This window comes from Theobroma cacao, chromosome 1 (assembly GCF_000208745.1).
Source record: "Theobroma cacao cultivar B97-61/B2 chromosome 1, Criollo_cocoa_genome_V2, whole genome shotgun sequence".
Classification (NCBI taxonomy): domain Eukaryota; kingdom Viridiplantae; phylum Streptophyta; class Magnoliopsida; order Malvales; family Malvaceae; genus Theobroma; species Theobroma cacao.
The window spans coordinates 32,294,556-32,308,194 of NC_030850.1; the positions used below are offsets into that span (position 1 = coordinate 32,294,556).

General features: G+C 36.1%; 2 protein-coding genes across 2 annotated transcripts; both read right to left on the reverse strand.

Moving 5' to 3' along the window:
* On the reverse strand, nt 1,002-3,251 carry LOC18613750 (probable pectinesterase 53). Its single transcript, XM_007051144.2, has 5 exons — nt 2,824-3,251; nt 2,541-2,730; nt 1,837-2,040; nt 1,414-1,655; nt 1,002-1,240 (listed from the first exon to the last, which is right to left on the reverse strand). Exons 1-5 carry the CDS (start codon nt 3,201-3,203, stop codon nt 1,090-1,092), a joined length of 1,167 nt encoding a protein of 388 aa, XP_007051206.2. The 5' UTR covers nt 3,204-3,251; the 3' UTR covers nt 1,002-1,089.
* On the reverse strand, nt 7,144-8,923 carry LOC18613752 (transcription factor MYB108). The gene is made up of 3 exons (XM_007051146.2): nt 8,368-8,923; nt 8,086-8,215; nt 7,144-7,978 (listed from the first exon to the last, which is right to left on the reverse strand). Exons 1-3 carry the CDS (start codon nt 8,525-8,527, stop codon nt 7,375-7,377), a joined length of 894 nt encoding a protein of 297 aa, XP_007051208.2. The 5' UTR covers nt 8,528-8,923; the 3' UTR covers nt 7,144-7,374.

The window sequence follows — 13,639 nt, forward strand, 5'->3', positions numbered from 1 at the left end:
ATTTTCACCGAAGCGTCGGGATAAATCTGAACTCTAGATTTCAAAACCCATTAAGTCAAATAGTCATTGTTAAAAAATAATATATGTAGGAAAATTTTGTTACATTCGAATTAATTTAAATAAATATTACTAAATAAAGTTAATCCAATCGTTTAAAAATTAATTAATTATTTATTAGATAAGCTTTGTAATCAAGTAAAAAAATTGACCAACAACAAATATGGATTTAAATAGAAAACCAAAAAATAAAGTATATATAAATAATAAATAATAAATAATAAATAATCCAAAATTTTTTAAACAATCAATAAACGCGTGCATGTAGATATCATCATTTTATACTGTCATTGCATGCCACTCTTATTTTGCAAATGGCGCGGGAATCCTGATGATGGGATTTCCCCGAGGAGCTCGTAGAGACGAGTTCTTCCGAGGATATCTCTAGGTGAGGAGAATTTCGAGACTTCACCAAAGCGTTGGGATGGTCTTCGAATAATTTTTCAATAAAAGATCACCGACTCCATCATTTAAAATAAACAAGTCATGACATCATTTTACGCTTGCATCATGTGCATACGTAAAGCCAAATAAAAAACTCAGTCTGTCAATTTAATAAAAACTTAATTAATAAAGTAGGGATTAAATTAAGAAAAGACTATATTAAGATAACTTAAGATTAAATGGTACTGTTCGTGGAACGGGCGCCACGGAGGTGCTAACCCTTCTCCATACGTAACCGCACTCCCGAACCCATCTCTAAAAATGTAGATAAGTTCTCGTTCTTTCGACGGGCCTAAAATTAATTTAGGACTTCGTCGATTAGAATCGGATTAATAGGTGACCAATCACACCTTAGATAAAAAAAATTGGTGGCGACTCCTAAACGAGATTTAATTTTCGCCCGCGTCTGACGAACGGGTTCCCGGACCCGCACGTTACGACATAAATATTATAACAACGATGCGCACACGGTCCATATATATATATATAGAGAGAGAGAGAGAGCATTAAGGATTTAGGACCTAGTTTGATCCTGCAGGAATGCGTGCGTTAGTACATGGTGAAATGTGAAGCAAACAGCCCAATTTGTCAAGGGCTGATGAGCCAAGTGTCTCCTTCAACATAGTAAGTCCCTATAAAAGGCTCAGCCTCTTCTTCTGTCAGAATTCGTGCCCACGGTACTCTTCCTGTAAAGTTGGCTCCCAGTCCACTGCACTTGTATTCTCCATAGTACACTCTACTGCAAGCACAACAAAAAAATTTTCAGTGTCACTGACTTCAGCCTAATTAAACAAAGCATTGATTAAATAGTAATTTTGTTTTTTTTTTTCTTGAGCTAGTGTTTATAACATAACATAAAGTAGTACTTGTTGAACTATAAACAAGTGGTATAATTGGAAGCATTGGACTTACGCATCACGTTTTCGGTCACCCCAATCACTCCACCCTTGGGGAAGAACAACCCTGTCCATGAAGGTGTAAGAGAACACAACCCTTGAATAATCGCCCCAGGCTCTACCAAGGTAGACCATGCCAGGGGCACTGCCGGTGACCACACAATCTTTGAATGAGAACCCACTGGCCAATGATGCATTGGATCGCTTTTGAGCTGTGAGAGAGGCTACCTTCTTGGATATGGAATTCACAGTGCAGTTCTGCACATGGAAGTTGGAACATAAAAAAAATGCTACTAGGCCTAATTTGAAGATTAAAAATTTACATTGGTCACGCAGATAACAAAATGGACCTTATTACTACATTAGGCTTGGGTCAGCAAATAAAAGCAACAGGTCCAGTTGAAAGCCCAGCAATAAGTTTTGGATGCAACAGACTTACCTCGTAAAGGGACCTGCCGTAGCCGAAAATGAAATCAACAGAGCCTTGGATAAAGCAATTATTGAGGTAGTGGAGACCCTTGTGATCATAAAGAGTGTCTTGATCCCCATAAAAACTGCAGTTATAAAATGCAGCCTTGGTCCCTGATATCCGAAGTGCCACGGCTTGACCCCCTCTTGATCCAATCTGATGCGGGACTGTGTTCTGCATCAAGCAAATTCGGCCATCAAATTTCTTTAGGAAATTTGGTAAGTATTTGAAACCATTAGTTTTTCTCCTTTAATGATATTCCTTCTTCATTGCATATTAAAAATCAAAAGTATGTAATAATTATTTTTTATCAAGTTTAATTCTATCAAATAGTTTTTTCATTCTCTTTCTATTCCAAACATAGAACCAAATGTGCACTTAAAAATTTATGAAATGTTTCGAGTGTCAATGGAATCTTTATGCCCACCTTGTGTGTAACCCAGCCAACAACAAATTCAATTTTCATAAAAAATAATAACAGTTAAAAATAGATGCTTTCGATGAGCTGTAAGCATCTCTATTTCAGAGTTTTCATCTGAACTGTCTGGAAAATGGAAAAATGCAACTGGAATTGAAGTCTAAGATTTAGTAATGCGAGAGACCTCGCCAAAGGAATATTTACTAATTTATCTCTACTTTTACTATGGCATGCTTAAAAATCCTGTCAGGTTTACCTCAAACTTCATGTTGATGGCCACAAAATAATTTGCATCCACAGCAACTGTCGCACTCTGAAATGTCTTCAAAGGCATCCCATCTTTGCCAGGACCTGATGCGGTGTCGTTCCCAGTGATGGTCGGTGGGTTACTCGCATCCCCTAGAAAGGTAATGAAGGGCAATGTTCTAGGGATGACAATCTTTTCCCTGGAAATATTAAGCTTTTCATTACAAATTGTTATAATGTCTCAAGCACGTGACCTGAAATGTAAATAAGCTGCAACATTGAATTTAATATACCTGTAAATGCCTGGTTTGATCACCAGAATGACTCTCCTGCTGTTGCGTGATGGAATGCTGCTAAGGGCTTCATTAATAGTCCTGAAATCGCCACTTCCATCTTGACCAACAGTAATTCTCACTTTGTTCATCTCAGCCATCCTCAGCTTATCGTCAAGAACTCTCCCTTTAGCGCCAGGTGACTGAATGAGGGATTCAGCTTGCCAGAAAATCTGCTTACTTTTGTGATTTCGGACATGCCAGCTGAGCCATTTGTCATAGTCTGTTTCACTGCCTGGATTGCTCGAAGTAGTTTTTAAGTAAGAGTTGCAGAAAACAATAAGGAAGAGAACGAGTTGGAAATAGTACTCTGAAGCCATGAGAAGACGCACGAATGTCATTTGGGACCGGGCGGTCTATTAAAATTAGGAAAAGGATTTGGGAGAATGGAATGTGTCACGATATTTACCATTTTATCCTTCTGATGTCCGCCTACCTCTCTCTCGGTATGTTATTTTAAATTCATCGGATGCTGCATAAGATAATTAACAAATAGATATTACCACATGTAAATAAAACAAATAGACGACAGATGAATAGTAAGACCTAGAGTGCTGCAATGTGTTGAATTTGGATTATAGGCTGATTGGATGTTCTTTATTAATAAGATTAATATACCTGAGGTGCTCTAAATGTTAAAACTTAAAAAGAAGGTAGTCCCCAAACTTGTTTGAGAGCTGCCTCATGAATTGAACTCCCCCCCACCATTATATTTCGTCAATATTCATACATTTCCTTAAAACTTTTCCCTTCCAAGTGAAAACTTGTTCATATATGCAACTTGTCCAGCCGCTGGACAACTTATAGTTGTCGTATTTTGAGTGAAAATGAGCAATGCATATCAGTCACATTACAGAATTGAGTTCATGAGGGCATTTTTGGGAATAAATAATCCATGCTGGCGTTAAAAGGGGACCCCAAGGCCAAACTCTGGAGTTGGAATTTGTTAATATATACTAATATGGTCTTGAATCCTATCCTCTCCCATAATGGTGGGGAAGAGAACTCAGGGAATGCGGGCATAGCTGTATTCCAATTCCCAAAACATTTGGCTGCTCCAAGATCCATTTCTATGGAGTACAAAAACAGGCTAAGTCTAGTAGTGGTGTCCAGAAAATTGCCATGATTCTGTCAATTGTCAAATACCCAACCATGCTACTGTAGGGTAAGGTCAGCTAGACCACCCAAATTGTTCATCCCAAATCTATAACATGCACTACCTCTCTGGCACCAAAAGCCACTTGTCACGATGATATGTCCAAATGCAGAGCAACATCTTTAGCTGGCTGATTTTAGCACTCTGTATTTGTAGTTTTCATGACTCTCTGTCTCTGGCAGAAAACCAGTAAGGAATATGTCACCGCATGTTTCTTTGATCCGCATTCGACATTTGACTTTGGGTGGGAGACATGGCAATATTTTCAATCTTTTAGTAGGGATTAATGATATGGCTTATTATTATTATTATTTTGTTTTAGATTTCAATAAGCCGACAATTGCCTCACCCCTATTTCAATATGTTCTCTTGGGGTCTATATGCACCAATCATTTGTTTATCTCTCATTTCCTCTTCAGGAAGCCCATTCAAAGGCCCATTTATATAGTTTGATGAGCAGCTTAACGGGCTACATCTCAAATCATTTGAGGCCCAAAGCTTGAAGTTCTTTCTTTTTTTGGATAAAGCCCTGTCGTTTTCACCTTTTTTTTTTTCTTAATACATATTTAATTTGAAATCGCTACTTCAAAGACCGACTTACAATTGTCCCAACATTTCTCATTCCAATTATGCAATATTTAATTTTTGGGCATTTATGTCACGAAATATTGAGTGAGGTTTACGTCCATATAACAAACTTGACAAGATTATGAAATAAAATTGCTTTGTCTGTGTAATGAACAACATCATATAGATATTAAATCATGAATTTCTAACTCTCATCTTATACACGTAAGAAAATGGAAGCACACGACTGTGGTGGCAATGAATTGAAACCATAATTGTCTTGGTTTTACTAATTCCTAACAGACAGAAAATAGCAACTCCATCCTCTCTCTATCATAATCCCTGCTAGAGTTGATTAGGGCAGGAAACTTCGATGACTTTGAATAAAAACCGAGTGAGTTTTTAGTTTTCCAGCAAAGGACCCGTCACGCTAACGTAAGCGGTGACTGCATTCTTTTGGACAGGACAAGTCCATTTTCAGCCAACACTTGAAATATTAAACTCCACTAAAATGTTTACTAGGAAAGATGCTAAACAATTGGCTGCTGCATCTGGAAAATTAACTGTTTATTTATTTTAATCCTTTTCAGCCAAAGCTTACATTACAAGAGTCAAGCCTTAGAACCCATGCCAGGGCATGGCTGCTTACTATTTTTCCTTTTCTTATAATCAGCTAATTTTCTTTTATTATGTCTGCCACCCAACAGTACTACTACTATTCGGTATGTAAATTGAAGAATTTTGTCGTCCAATTACCATTATTTTCTTCTCGCTTTTGTCTTCTCTTTGAGTCTGCTTCGTCTTGCAAATCAATAACATTCAATGCTTTTTCTTATCGGAAATACGAACTGATATTGAATACAAATTACAACTACTATGTACTTTCGAAGAAAAAAAAATTTAATCTCAAATCATTAGGATCAATTTTTATAATTATCATCATGTTTACAGTATGCAAAAGTTGAATTCGAATTATAACTGTATATTTTTCTTCTCAAAAAATATCTAACAATTAATAAAGTCAACAATATTCGATGTCTTATAATTTTTATTGAGGAAAAATGTTTCATCTTGACAATATTTATTGGACAAACCTGAAAAAGAGTTTGGGTGATGATGATTACTTTCACGTGTAAATGAAGAAACTCAAGGATATTTAATATGAAAATCTGAATGGAATATGGAAGCTATACCCCATATTTTTTCATCGAAAACTAAACACAATTGCCAAGAACGGCTTCATGGGTAATAGTTAAAGGGATTTGGCCAGTTCATCTGTTCCCACGTGTTTTCGTTGACTGCCTAATGGGCGTCAAAACGAAGGGATGGATGGCTGGTAAGACTTTTTCGAGGGAGGAGACGGTTTCAAGGGTTGCGGCAGTTAGTGCTTCAGTCCTGGAAGCCTACTGCTACCGTTGAATCCGCTGAAAAACTAATGACTTTTTCCTCTTAAGGACCAAGGAAGGCTGCAAGGGAATTAGCCTTTTCTTATATTAAATGAATGCCTCCCATTCCCATCATTCATAGTTGGCTTTGTCTAGAATCTCCTAGTTGTAGTAGTCACGAGGGCTAATTCTTTTCTCTGGACGATCCTGTTGCTTGGGAATACGCAAAGAAAACTGTACAGAACAAGAGATCCGCAGGGATTTGGCTTCCAGAGTTCATGTTCCCCCTTTGGGAAGGGAGCTTTCATCCCAATTCCCGCGATATTCTTATCAGTTGTAAGGATACATTGGCTAAGTAACAACAGAGATAAAAGTAAACCAATAAAACAGGCACATGATACCTTTGTTAAGTAGACTTGTTGTACAATAAAAACAAAACAAATCTAAAATCTCATGAAATTTAGGGCTTCTTGTCCTAATTTTTATTTCTAAATGATCTAAGTCCTAAAAGAGAAGTGTCACATCTCCTAATTAATTTAATGATCTTTTGAAAGGCATACATGCTTTTATCAAAGAGGCATGATCAACTTATATGTTAGATGTAGGAGCAACTTTATGCCATTCAATAATTTAATGTTATACACTTTACCATCCAGGAATCTTATCATATACTAATTATATTGATCACCCATCTTAAATATAAGAGAAACAAAAAAAAAAAAAAAGAAATTCCAAAGAGCTTGCATGGATGAAGTTAGACAAACTTATTATACATAGATAAAACATGAATTCCTGTCATTGGATAAACTGTAGAAGGACCTCTGAATATAGACCCAATATAATTAATTTCACTGGTGGTGAAATCTGATTTCACCTCTTTAAACTAACAACCTCCAAAATCACATTATCACAAATAATTCTTCCTTTTACAAGGTTCCATTGGCGTGTAATTATTAGGTTGCCTACAAATGGGGCAGACCAAAGTTGAAGAAGATAAAACTCTGCTGCTAATTTGTCTTTCCAGACCTTTGTTCTCAAACTAGGGCGTGGCTACTGGCTTCATCTTTTAGAGATGCTAGCAACATATCTTGAGATACTTTTCCTTCTAGAAGCAGTGGCTTTTTAATAGTAAAAATTGTTTTCAATAAAAGTTATATTATGAAGGCTCGAACAGGGAAAAAAACAGAATTGTGCAAATCAAATTACATTGTTCAGAATACTCTAAGATTACATATCTCTATCATCCTGACATTGTTGCGTGAATCATTTACATTCCAAAAGTTGTCAAATTTTGGGGTGTTAGCGGAATTGCTACAAGCTTTGTTTTTAATATTGATCAGATAACAGAATCACGAAAATGTTTGAATATAAAGCTTGATACGTCACGTAAGCAAATTCATATCATTAGACCTCATCATGAAGCTGTTGCTGTAAGAACCAAATATTCTCTTCATTCCACACACTCTCCATCGAGTCCCCACCACCCAACCAACCATTGCTCTGCTCCTCTGTCGCCTGAAAATCAATCCCACCATCTCTACGCCATGTGCCCGCCAAATTTTCCGGGTATAAACCCGACCCCTTTTGTAGGTTATTCGGGTTGTTCGAAGCACTTTGTGGGTTGTAACAATCTGTCAGGTCTGAAACGGAGGAGACTTGGGTGTCCAGGGAGTCCGATGAAGTGCCTGATACCTCGGGCAGGAGACTTGGGTCAACCTGGACCGACCCGGTCGTATTTGCATAGGTGATTTGACTGGTGGTTATGTTGCTGCTACTGTTCATGTAGGTGGTGGTGGAGGACGAGGAAGGTTGACCTGACGGGGACTCGGACGTAGCACGGATCCGTTCGATTAAACGGGGAATCCAAACGTAACGCATGGCATCCCTGAATTGTTTGCTGTTAACTTCACATTTAAGCTGCTTTGCTTGCTTCTGTACTCTTGTTCTCCAGTAGTTTTTAATTTCATTGTCTGTCCTTCCAGGCAAGTGTTGTGCAATTTTTGACCACCTTCAGGGTTTCAGGATCAAAATTAGACAAGTTAGCCAAGACTAAACAAACTTTTTGTCTTGAATTTCAGGAACGACGAGAGAGCAATATGGAAGACAAATAAATACCTGTTGCCCCAGCGAGAATGGAGTTCAAGAATCAATAGCTGCTCTTCGAGGCTGATGTTTCCTCGTCTGACTTCTGGTCGCAAGTAGTTCAGCCATCTTAATCTGCAGCTTTTGCCAGTTCTTTTTAATCCTGTGTACACATTTATGTCATATCAGAATCACAAAATATTATGTTAAAACAGATGCACGAAAGCTGAAAAATTTTGGGTTTCGTCGATTTTGGGTGAAGCTGACTTGTTTCAAGTAACAGGGAAGGAAATAATCGTGGAACAAATTGCTAACCAGATAATCGAGCAGCAGAGTTCCAGCGACCTTCACCATGAATATTGACATACGCCTTGAGCATGGAGTCCTCTTCTTCCGTCCACGGACCTTTCCTTACGTCCATCTCTTCTTCACTTTGTGGAGTTTCAGATATGAGACCTCTATCGTAAACATCCATTTGTCAACTGAAAACAGGTTAATTTTTGGCGGAGAACAAAGGGTAAGAATCTAAGAGCCAGAGAGAATTGATTTGGGATTTGTACCAGTGTTGAAGATACAGAAGCGATGAGCTTACTAGGATATTACATAAGAAGGGATTATATAGACAGCGGCAAAGATGGGATTGGACTGACTACAAAGTAAACAATAATTTTTTCTTACAATAAACAAGAAAAAAGAGGGCATGTGTGATAGAACGCGCTACGACCCACGAGATAATCATAGTATTTAATCAACTGATTAAGTTAATAGTAGAAAACTGCTATTTTATTGAACACCCATTTGTGAATTTTCTATTTGGCTTTTGACTGTCTGACTTTTCCATATCTCCCTCACACGCACAATTGGACAAAAACATTTGAATATGAACTATTGAGACCAGCGACAGTCGTCTATGTGGAAAAAAGTTCGACTCATCAGGACGAGTTGTCTTTGTTTATTATTACATGCCCAATATTTTCAATGTGTTCCGCTGTGATTTGCAACATGTGAAGATGATGAAAGAGACCATGGTTTCGATCAGGAATTTATTATTTCTGACCGACCACTTCCTGAAACCTTTTATGCTAACCCCTTTTTCACTGGCTGAGCAGTACTGCAACAAGAAGTAATGCTATTGGTCTTTGTTGAGTCTCAAATTAGAAGTAGTTTTTTTCCTCCTCCTTGAGGGTTTTTGAGGTGTCATTGATCAGCTCTTAGAAACTTACAAGATTTTGTATCCTGTTTATATGACAAATGGCTCTGCATAGGGAATTTTGTTTGCTTTTGGATTCGGAAAAAACAAACAAAAAAGACAAGTTAGGTGAGCTAGGTTAATCGAAAGAATTTTAGGCTCATAGAGCAGAGGGAAGTCAATTTGGCAGCTGGTGCAGATTGTGACCCGTGTAAACTGTTTTTCAGTGATGAATTGAAAACTGAAATGGAGGAAGATTGATGCAATTGTTTTCTGCAAATGGTATGTTGACAGAAAGAAGGAAAAACAAGTTCCTTAGTTTAGAATATTGAATTCTGTGAAGAAACCCAATTTAACAATCAATGCAGCGACCAGTGAGGAAGGTTGGTGTGATTAAAACGGACATAAAAAATTTTCCCCCCAAGTCAATCAATTTTCACTACAATTGTCAACTTTTGTACATGTCAGTAACATCTTCAAACTGAAAATGAAATATTGTTTAATAAATTATTCTCTTTCATTTTCGCTAAAACCACAAATTGCATTAATAAATTGATGATGGTTTCCTGTAGTTTTCCGCCTCATGTTTTGTTTCTGCAACAGCGCAAAATTTCCCAATTTCAATTTTTCCATACATCAAGTTTTCGAGGCGTTCCCATCACTCCAATGTCACAAGATTTTGGTTGGTATGGTTCAACATCTGATGACAAAAATGTCTAGTACTAGCTCAATAGGGGGTCTCTCTTCCCTTTGCAGAGGCTTCTTCTGATTTAACCCCTCTGCATTAGCAACAGAGGAAGGATTTTTCTTATAATCCAGACCAATAAGAGTGCAGAGGAAAGGTGCTGTTGACAGTAACATTCACGAATTTTTCCCATCCTACACTTTAAATCAAACAGCATATTTTTTTTATAAATTAATAATTTAGAGAATTCTGAATAGGAAAAATTGTCCTGTATATGACTACCAATTAAGCCCTTTAGATTTCCTTGACTGTTAATCTTCAAAAAAAAAAAAGATTTCCTTGAATGTTCATATAAAGCAATTAAGCTATACTTGAGTAGGTTATCAGCAAACAGAATTTAATCTTGGATTATTCCATAGCAAAGCAAAAGCTCCTTTTAACTTTAAAGAATATAGTCAAATGAGTTTTACCAAAGGATGATTCTCTTCTTTTTTTTTTTTTTTATGAAAATAACCAAGGATGATTATTTTAACGATGTTTCCATTCCTTAACCCCCATAAAGGGGGCTGAGCTTCTGGAAGGTTAAAAAAAAAAAGCAGCACAAATTCCCCACTCTTGACACGTATCTAATCTCTCATGCTTTTTTCCCCTTTTATTAAAAGCATACTTTTCCAGTTTCCACAACAAAATTCCATCGCTTAAGTGCAATCTAACACTAGGACACAAGTGTTAATCGGGTAAAATTATAATTTACAGCACATTGAAAAACCTGCTAGTGCTGGAAATTCCTTTGGACTACAAACAGCACCAAATCAAATTTATTTCACCCAACGGTTTGCATCAATGGAGTCTTCTTCCTGGGGTTTTTCACCGCTTGTGAATGACGCTTGGGTAAGTTGAATTAAAATGGAAAGAGTGAGATTATTCCATAAGGATAGAACAATGACAGTCAAAGGAAGAACATTAAGTGTGTCCTTAATGGGGGTGGTAGAAAGTCCCATAACACTAAAATGAATTGTTTTTGGGAATCAAACGACAGGAATAGATCCAAAGGAGCCCACTCAACTGAGAGTCCCAGTCTCTTAGACACATGTCTCCCTTTTGGTCAAAGAATTGAAAGGTCAAAAAAACAAAAAGAAAAAGAGAAAGCTTGATTCAAGTATTCAGCATTTGTCATTGATTTATATATTTGCTCGGCTCAAATGGGGGGAATTTATCTTCCTAGGACAGGAGTACCACAAGCACATAAATTAATCCAAGACAAGAATGTTGTCACGATTGCTTCCAGCCTAAAAGTACACAAAGGTTCAATCTTATCCAAACCTTTTCTTTCTTATATTACCACATTTCTTTTGCTAATATGTTGAACTCCAAGAGACAGCTTCCAATAATATTGAATACAAATTATGGTTCTGTTTCACGGGAATGGATTTCCAAAAATTTTATTCCGAATTTTTTAGTGTTTGGAAATTTGAAAAAATAAAAATTGAAAGTCAGCAGGAAAAAGAAAAAGATAAAAAATGGAAATTGTCTCCCATTTTTTAAAAGTGGAAAATAATTTTCGAACAAACTCTCACACCTTCAAGCTAAACTTTGTCTATGAGCCGTGGCCCAGCTCAACCAGGTCATGACTAGGATGGGCAAGAATTTTTAGACTTGCATTCAACCATATTCGACCTAAGATATTATAATATTAATTCATATTTTTTGTTTAATTTTAATTATGAAATATATTTAAAATATTAATATATCTATTTTAATAATAAATTTAATTTAAATGGCTGGGTAGATCTAGCTTTTAGAGGTGTTCACTGGCCTAACCTGACTTAAGATATTATTTTTTTAACAATTTTTTCATTTAATTTTAGTTCAAAAGTATATTCAAAATATTAATATAAATTTTTTTTAATATTTTAATATTTTAATCATTAATATAATTTAAATGGATGAGACCTAGGTTTTAGACGTATCAACCAAGTTTGGTCCAGCTTGGGATATTATTATGTTAATAAATATTTATTTTTGTTTAATTTTAATTCTAAAATATTAAAATATTTTAAAAAAAGATTAAAATATGAATATAAAATATTTTCAATATTTCGGTAATAAATAAAAGTTAACTAGACTGGCCTAGTTAGGCCAAGCTTGAGCCCAAATCTATATTTTAGAGATGTCAATTGAGTCTAATTTCACGTGATTCATAAACACTTCTAATTAAATTATTTACATTTTTAAAAAAAGTTTTAAGTTTAAACATAGTTTTGTATTATCAATATTAGATTTACTTAATAATGATATTAATTGTAAAAATAAAAAAAATGTGTTTTATAAGGTCATTCAAATAATAGAAAAAAATCCAAAATTTAAAAAAATTGCCTATTTACCAGAAGTTCATTTCCACGAAACACAGGAAGACGTATATCTATCGTGTTGGCTTTTTCCTTGAATATTTCTTCTCCTTGTTTACTGCGTTTTTGTTTGTTTTTTTGTTTGTTTAATTTGCTGTAAATTTAGCCAATGGCAACGACCTGGAAATCAATGCTTGGAAAGGAAGGGAATTCGGGGCAGGGTAGTCAAGATGCTTATAAACAATCAATCGAAGCAAAGCATTTATTTAGCTGACCGTATCTTTGAACACGTCAGGACTTTGAAACAATTTCAAACATGAAGCCCTTTTTCTTACATTCTGACTGGTATGAAAAAAGTACGTTTTTTGGGCAGTGGACATAACCATTATTACAATTTACTCTGTTTCAATTTTTCTGTTTTTTGTTTGAACTTGGACGTTTCCCAATCACAACCCTTACCAAAGGCTATCTCCTTCTGTAAATGGAAGCCTTCGGCCTGTCTAAATTTCTGCTTGGGAAGTTGTAGGACCAGCCAATAATTAGAACCAGAATGCCAGAAATGACCATTACACTATTTTCCACCATTCTCAGGCAATAACTAAAGGAAAGACCATAGAGATAATGATTGTTAAACTGTAGAGTGTAACATGTACTACCTAGAAATTTGATGTCCTTTGGTTGGAGAGAAGTTTCAGTATTTCAATTCGTCTTACTTTTGCCTATTAATGCTAAAAAGAAAGACACACTATTAATTAAAGGGCATTCTATAGTTGACTTGGGAGTTACAAAGTGTCATTCTCAGTACTTTCACTTCTTCTGTTTTTTTGTTACTTAGATATGGTTTTAAGGGCTGCACCGTGAAAAGGCCAATGGGCACGTGGTCGGTTGAAGCTGTCAAGCTCTCTCCACGTTTAGATGGAGCAACACTTGACAGAGACTTTGAAGTGGACGATGGAAATGGGGTTCTGTTTCATTGACATTCGTTATATCATGAACCCCATCTATAGTTTAGTTTGATGGCTTGTTTTTTGGAGTTTCGCTTTGGTCTATTTGTTAGGTTAAAGGAAAGACATGTCCGAATAGACATTACGTTTCTTAAAAGAAGAAGAGCATCTCAACAGTAGTAAAAAGAAGATCTTTTTGCTTAACCGCCCAAAATTGTGCTTACTTGTTACAGAGCTTGCCATTTGCTGATGCCTGATCCAATTTTGACATTGGAGATCACCTTATAAGAAGACGACATCTTTGTTTTGGCCAAATGTGGCTACATGGAAAGGGGAGCCAACCTTATTGGAGATAAATAATGCAATTATACTCCATGTCTTGTCAAATTATTCTCCTGTTTTAATGCTCTAAATATCCATA

Bases quoted from the DNA above. Each gene is read 5' to 3' on its own strand.
- LOC18613750 (XM_007051144.2), bottom strand. From the start codon at position 3,203: ATGACATTCGTGCGTCTTCTCATGGCTTCAGAGTACTATTTCCAACTC. The intron at 2,041-2,540 runs GTAAACCTGACA...TGCTTGATGCAG, and splicing joins CCATCAACATGAAGTTTGAG to AACACAGTCCCGCATCAGAT. The intron at 1,241-1,413 runs GTAAGTCCAATG...TTGTGCTTGCAG, and splicing joins GGTGACCGAAAACGTGATGC to TAGAGTGTACTATGGAGAAT.
- LOC18613752 (XM_007051146.2), bottom strand. From the start codon at position 8,527: ATGGATGTTTACGATAGAGGTCTCATATCTGAAACTCCACAAAGTGAA. The intron at 8,216-8,367 runs GTTAGCAATTTG...ATGTGTACACAG, and splicing joins CTCTGCTGCTCGATTATCTG to GATTAAAAAGAACTGGCAAA. The intron at 7,979-8,085 runs GTATTTATTTGT...GAAACCCTGAAG, and splicing joins CATTCTCGCTGGGGCAACAG to GTGGTCAAAAATTGCACAAC.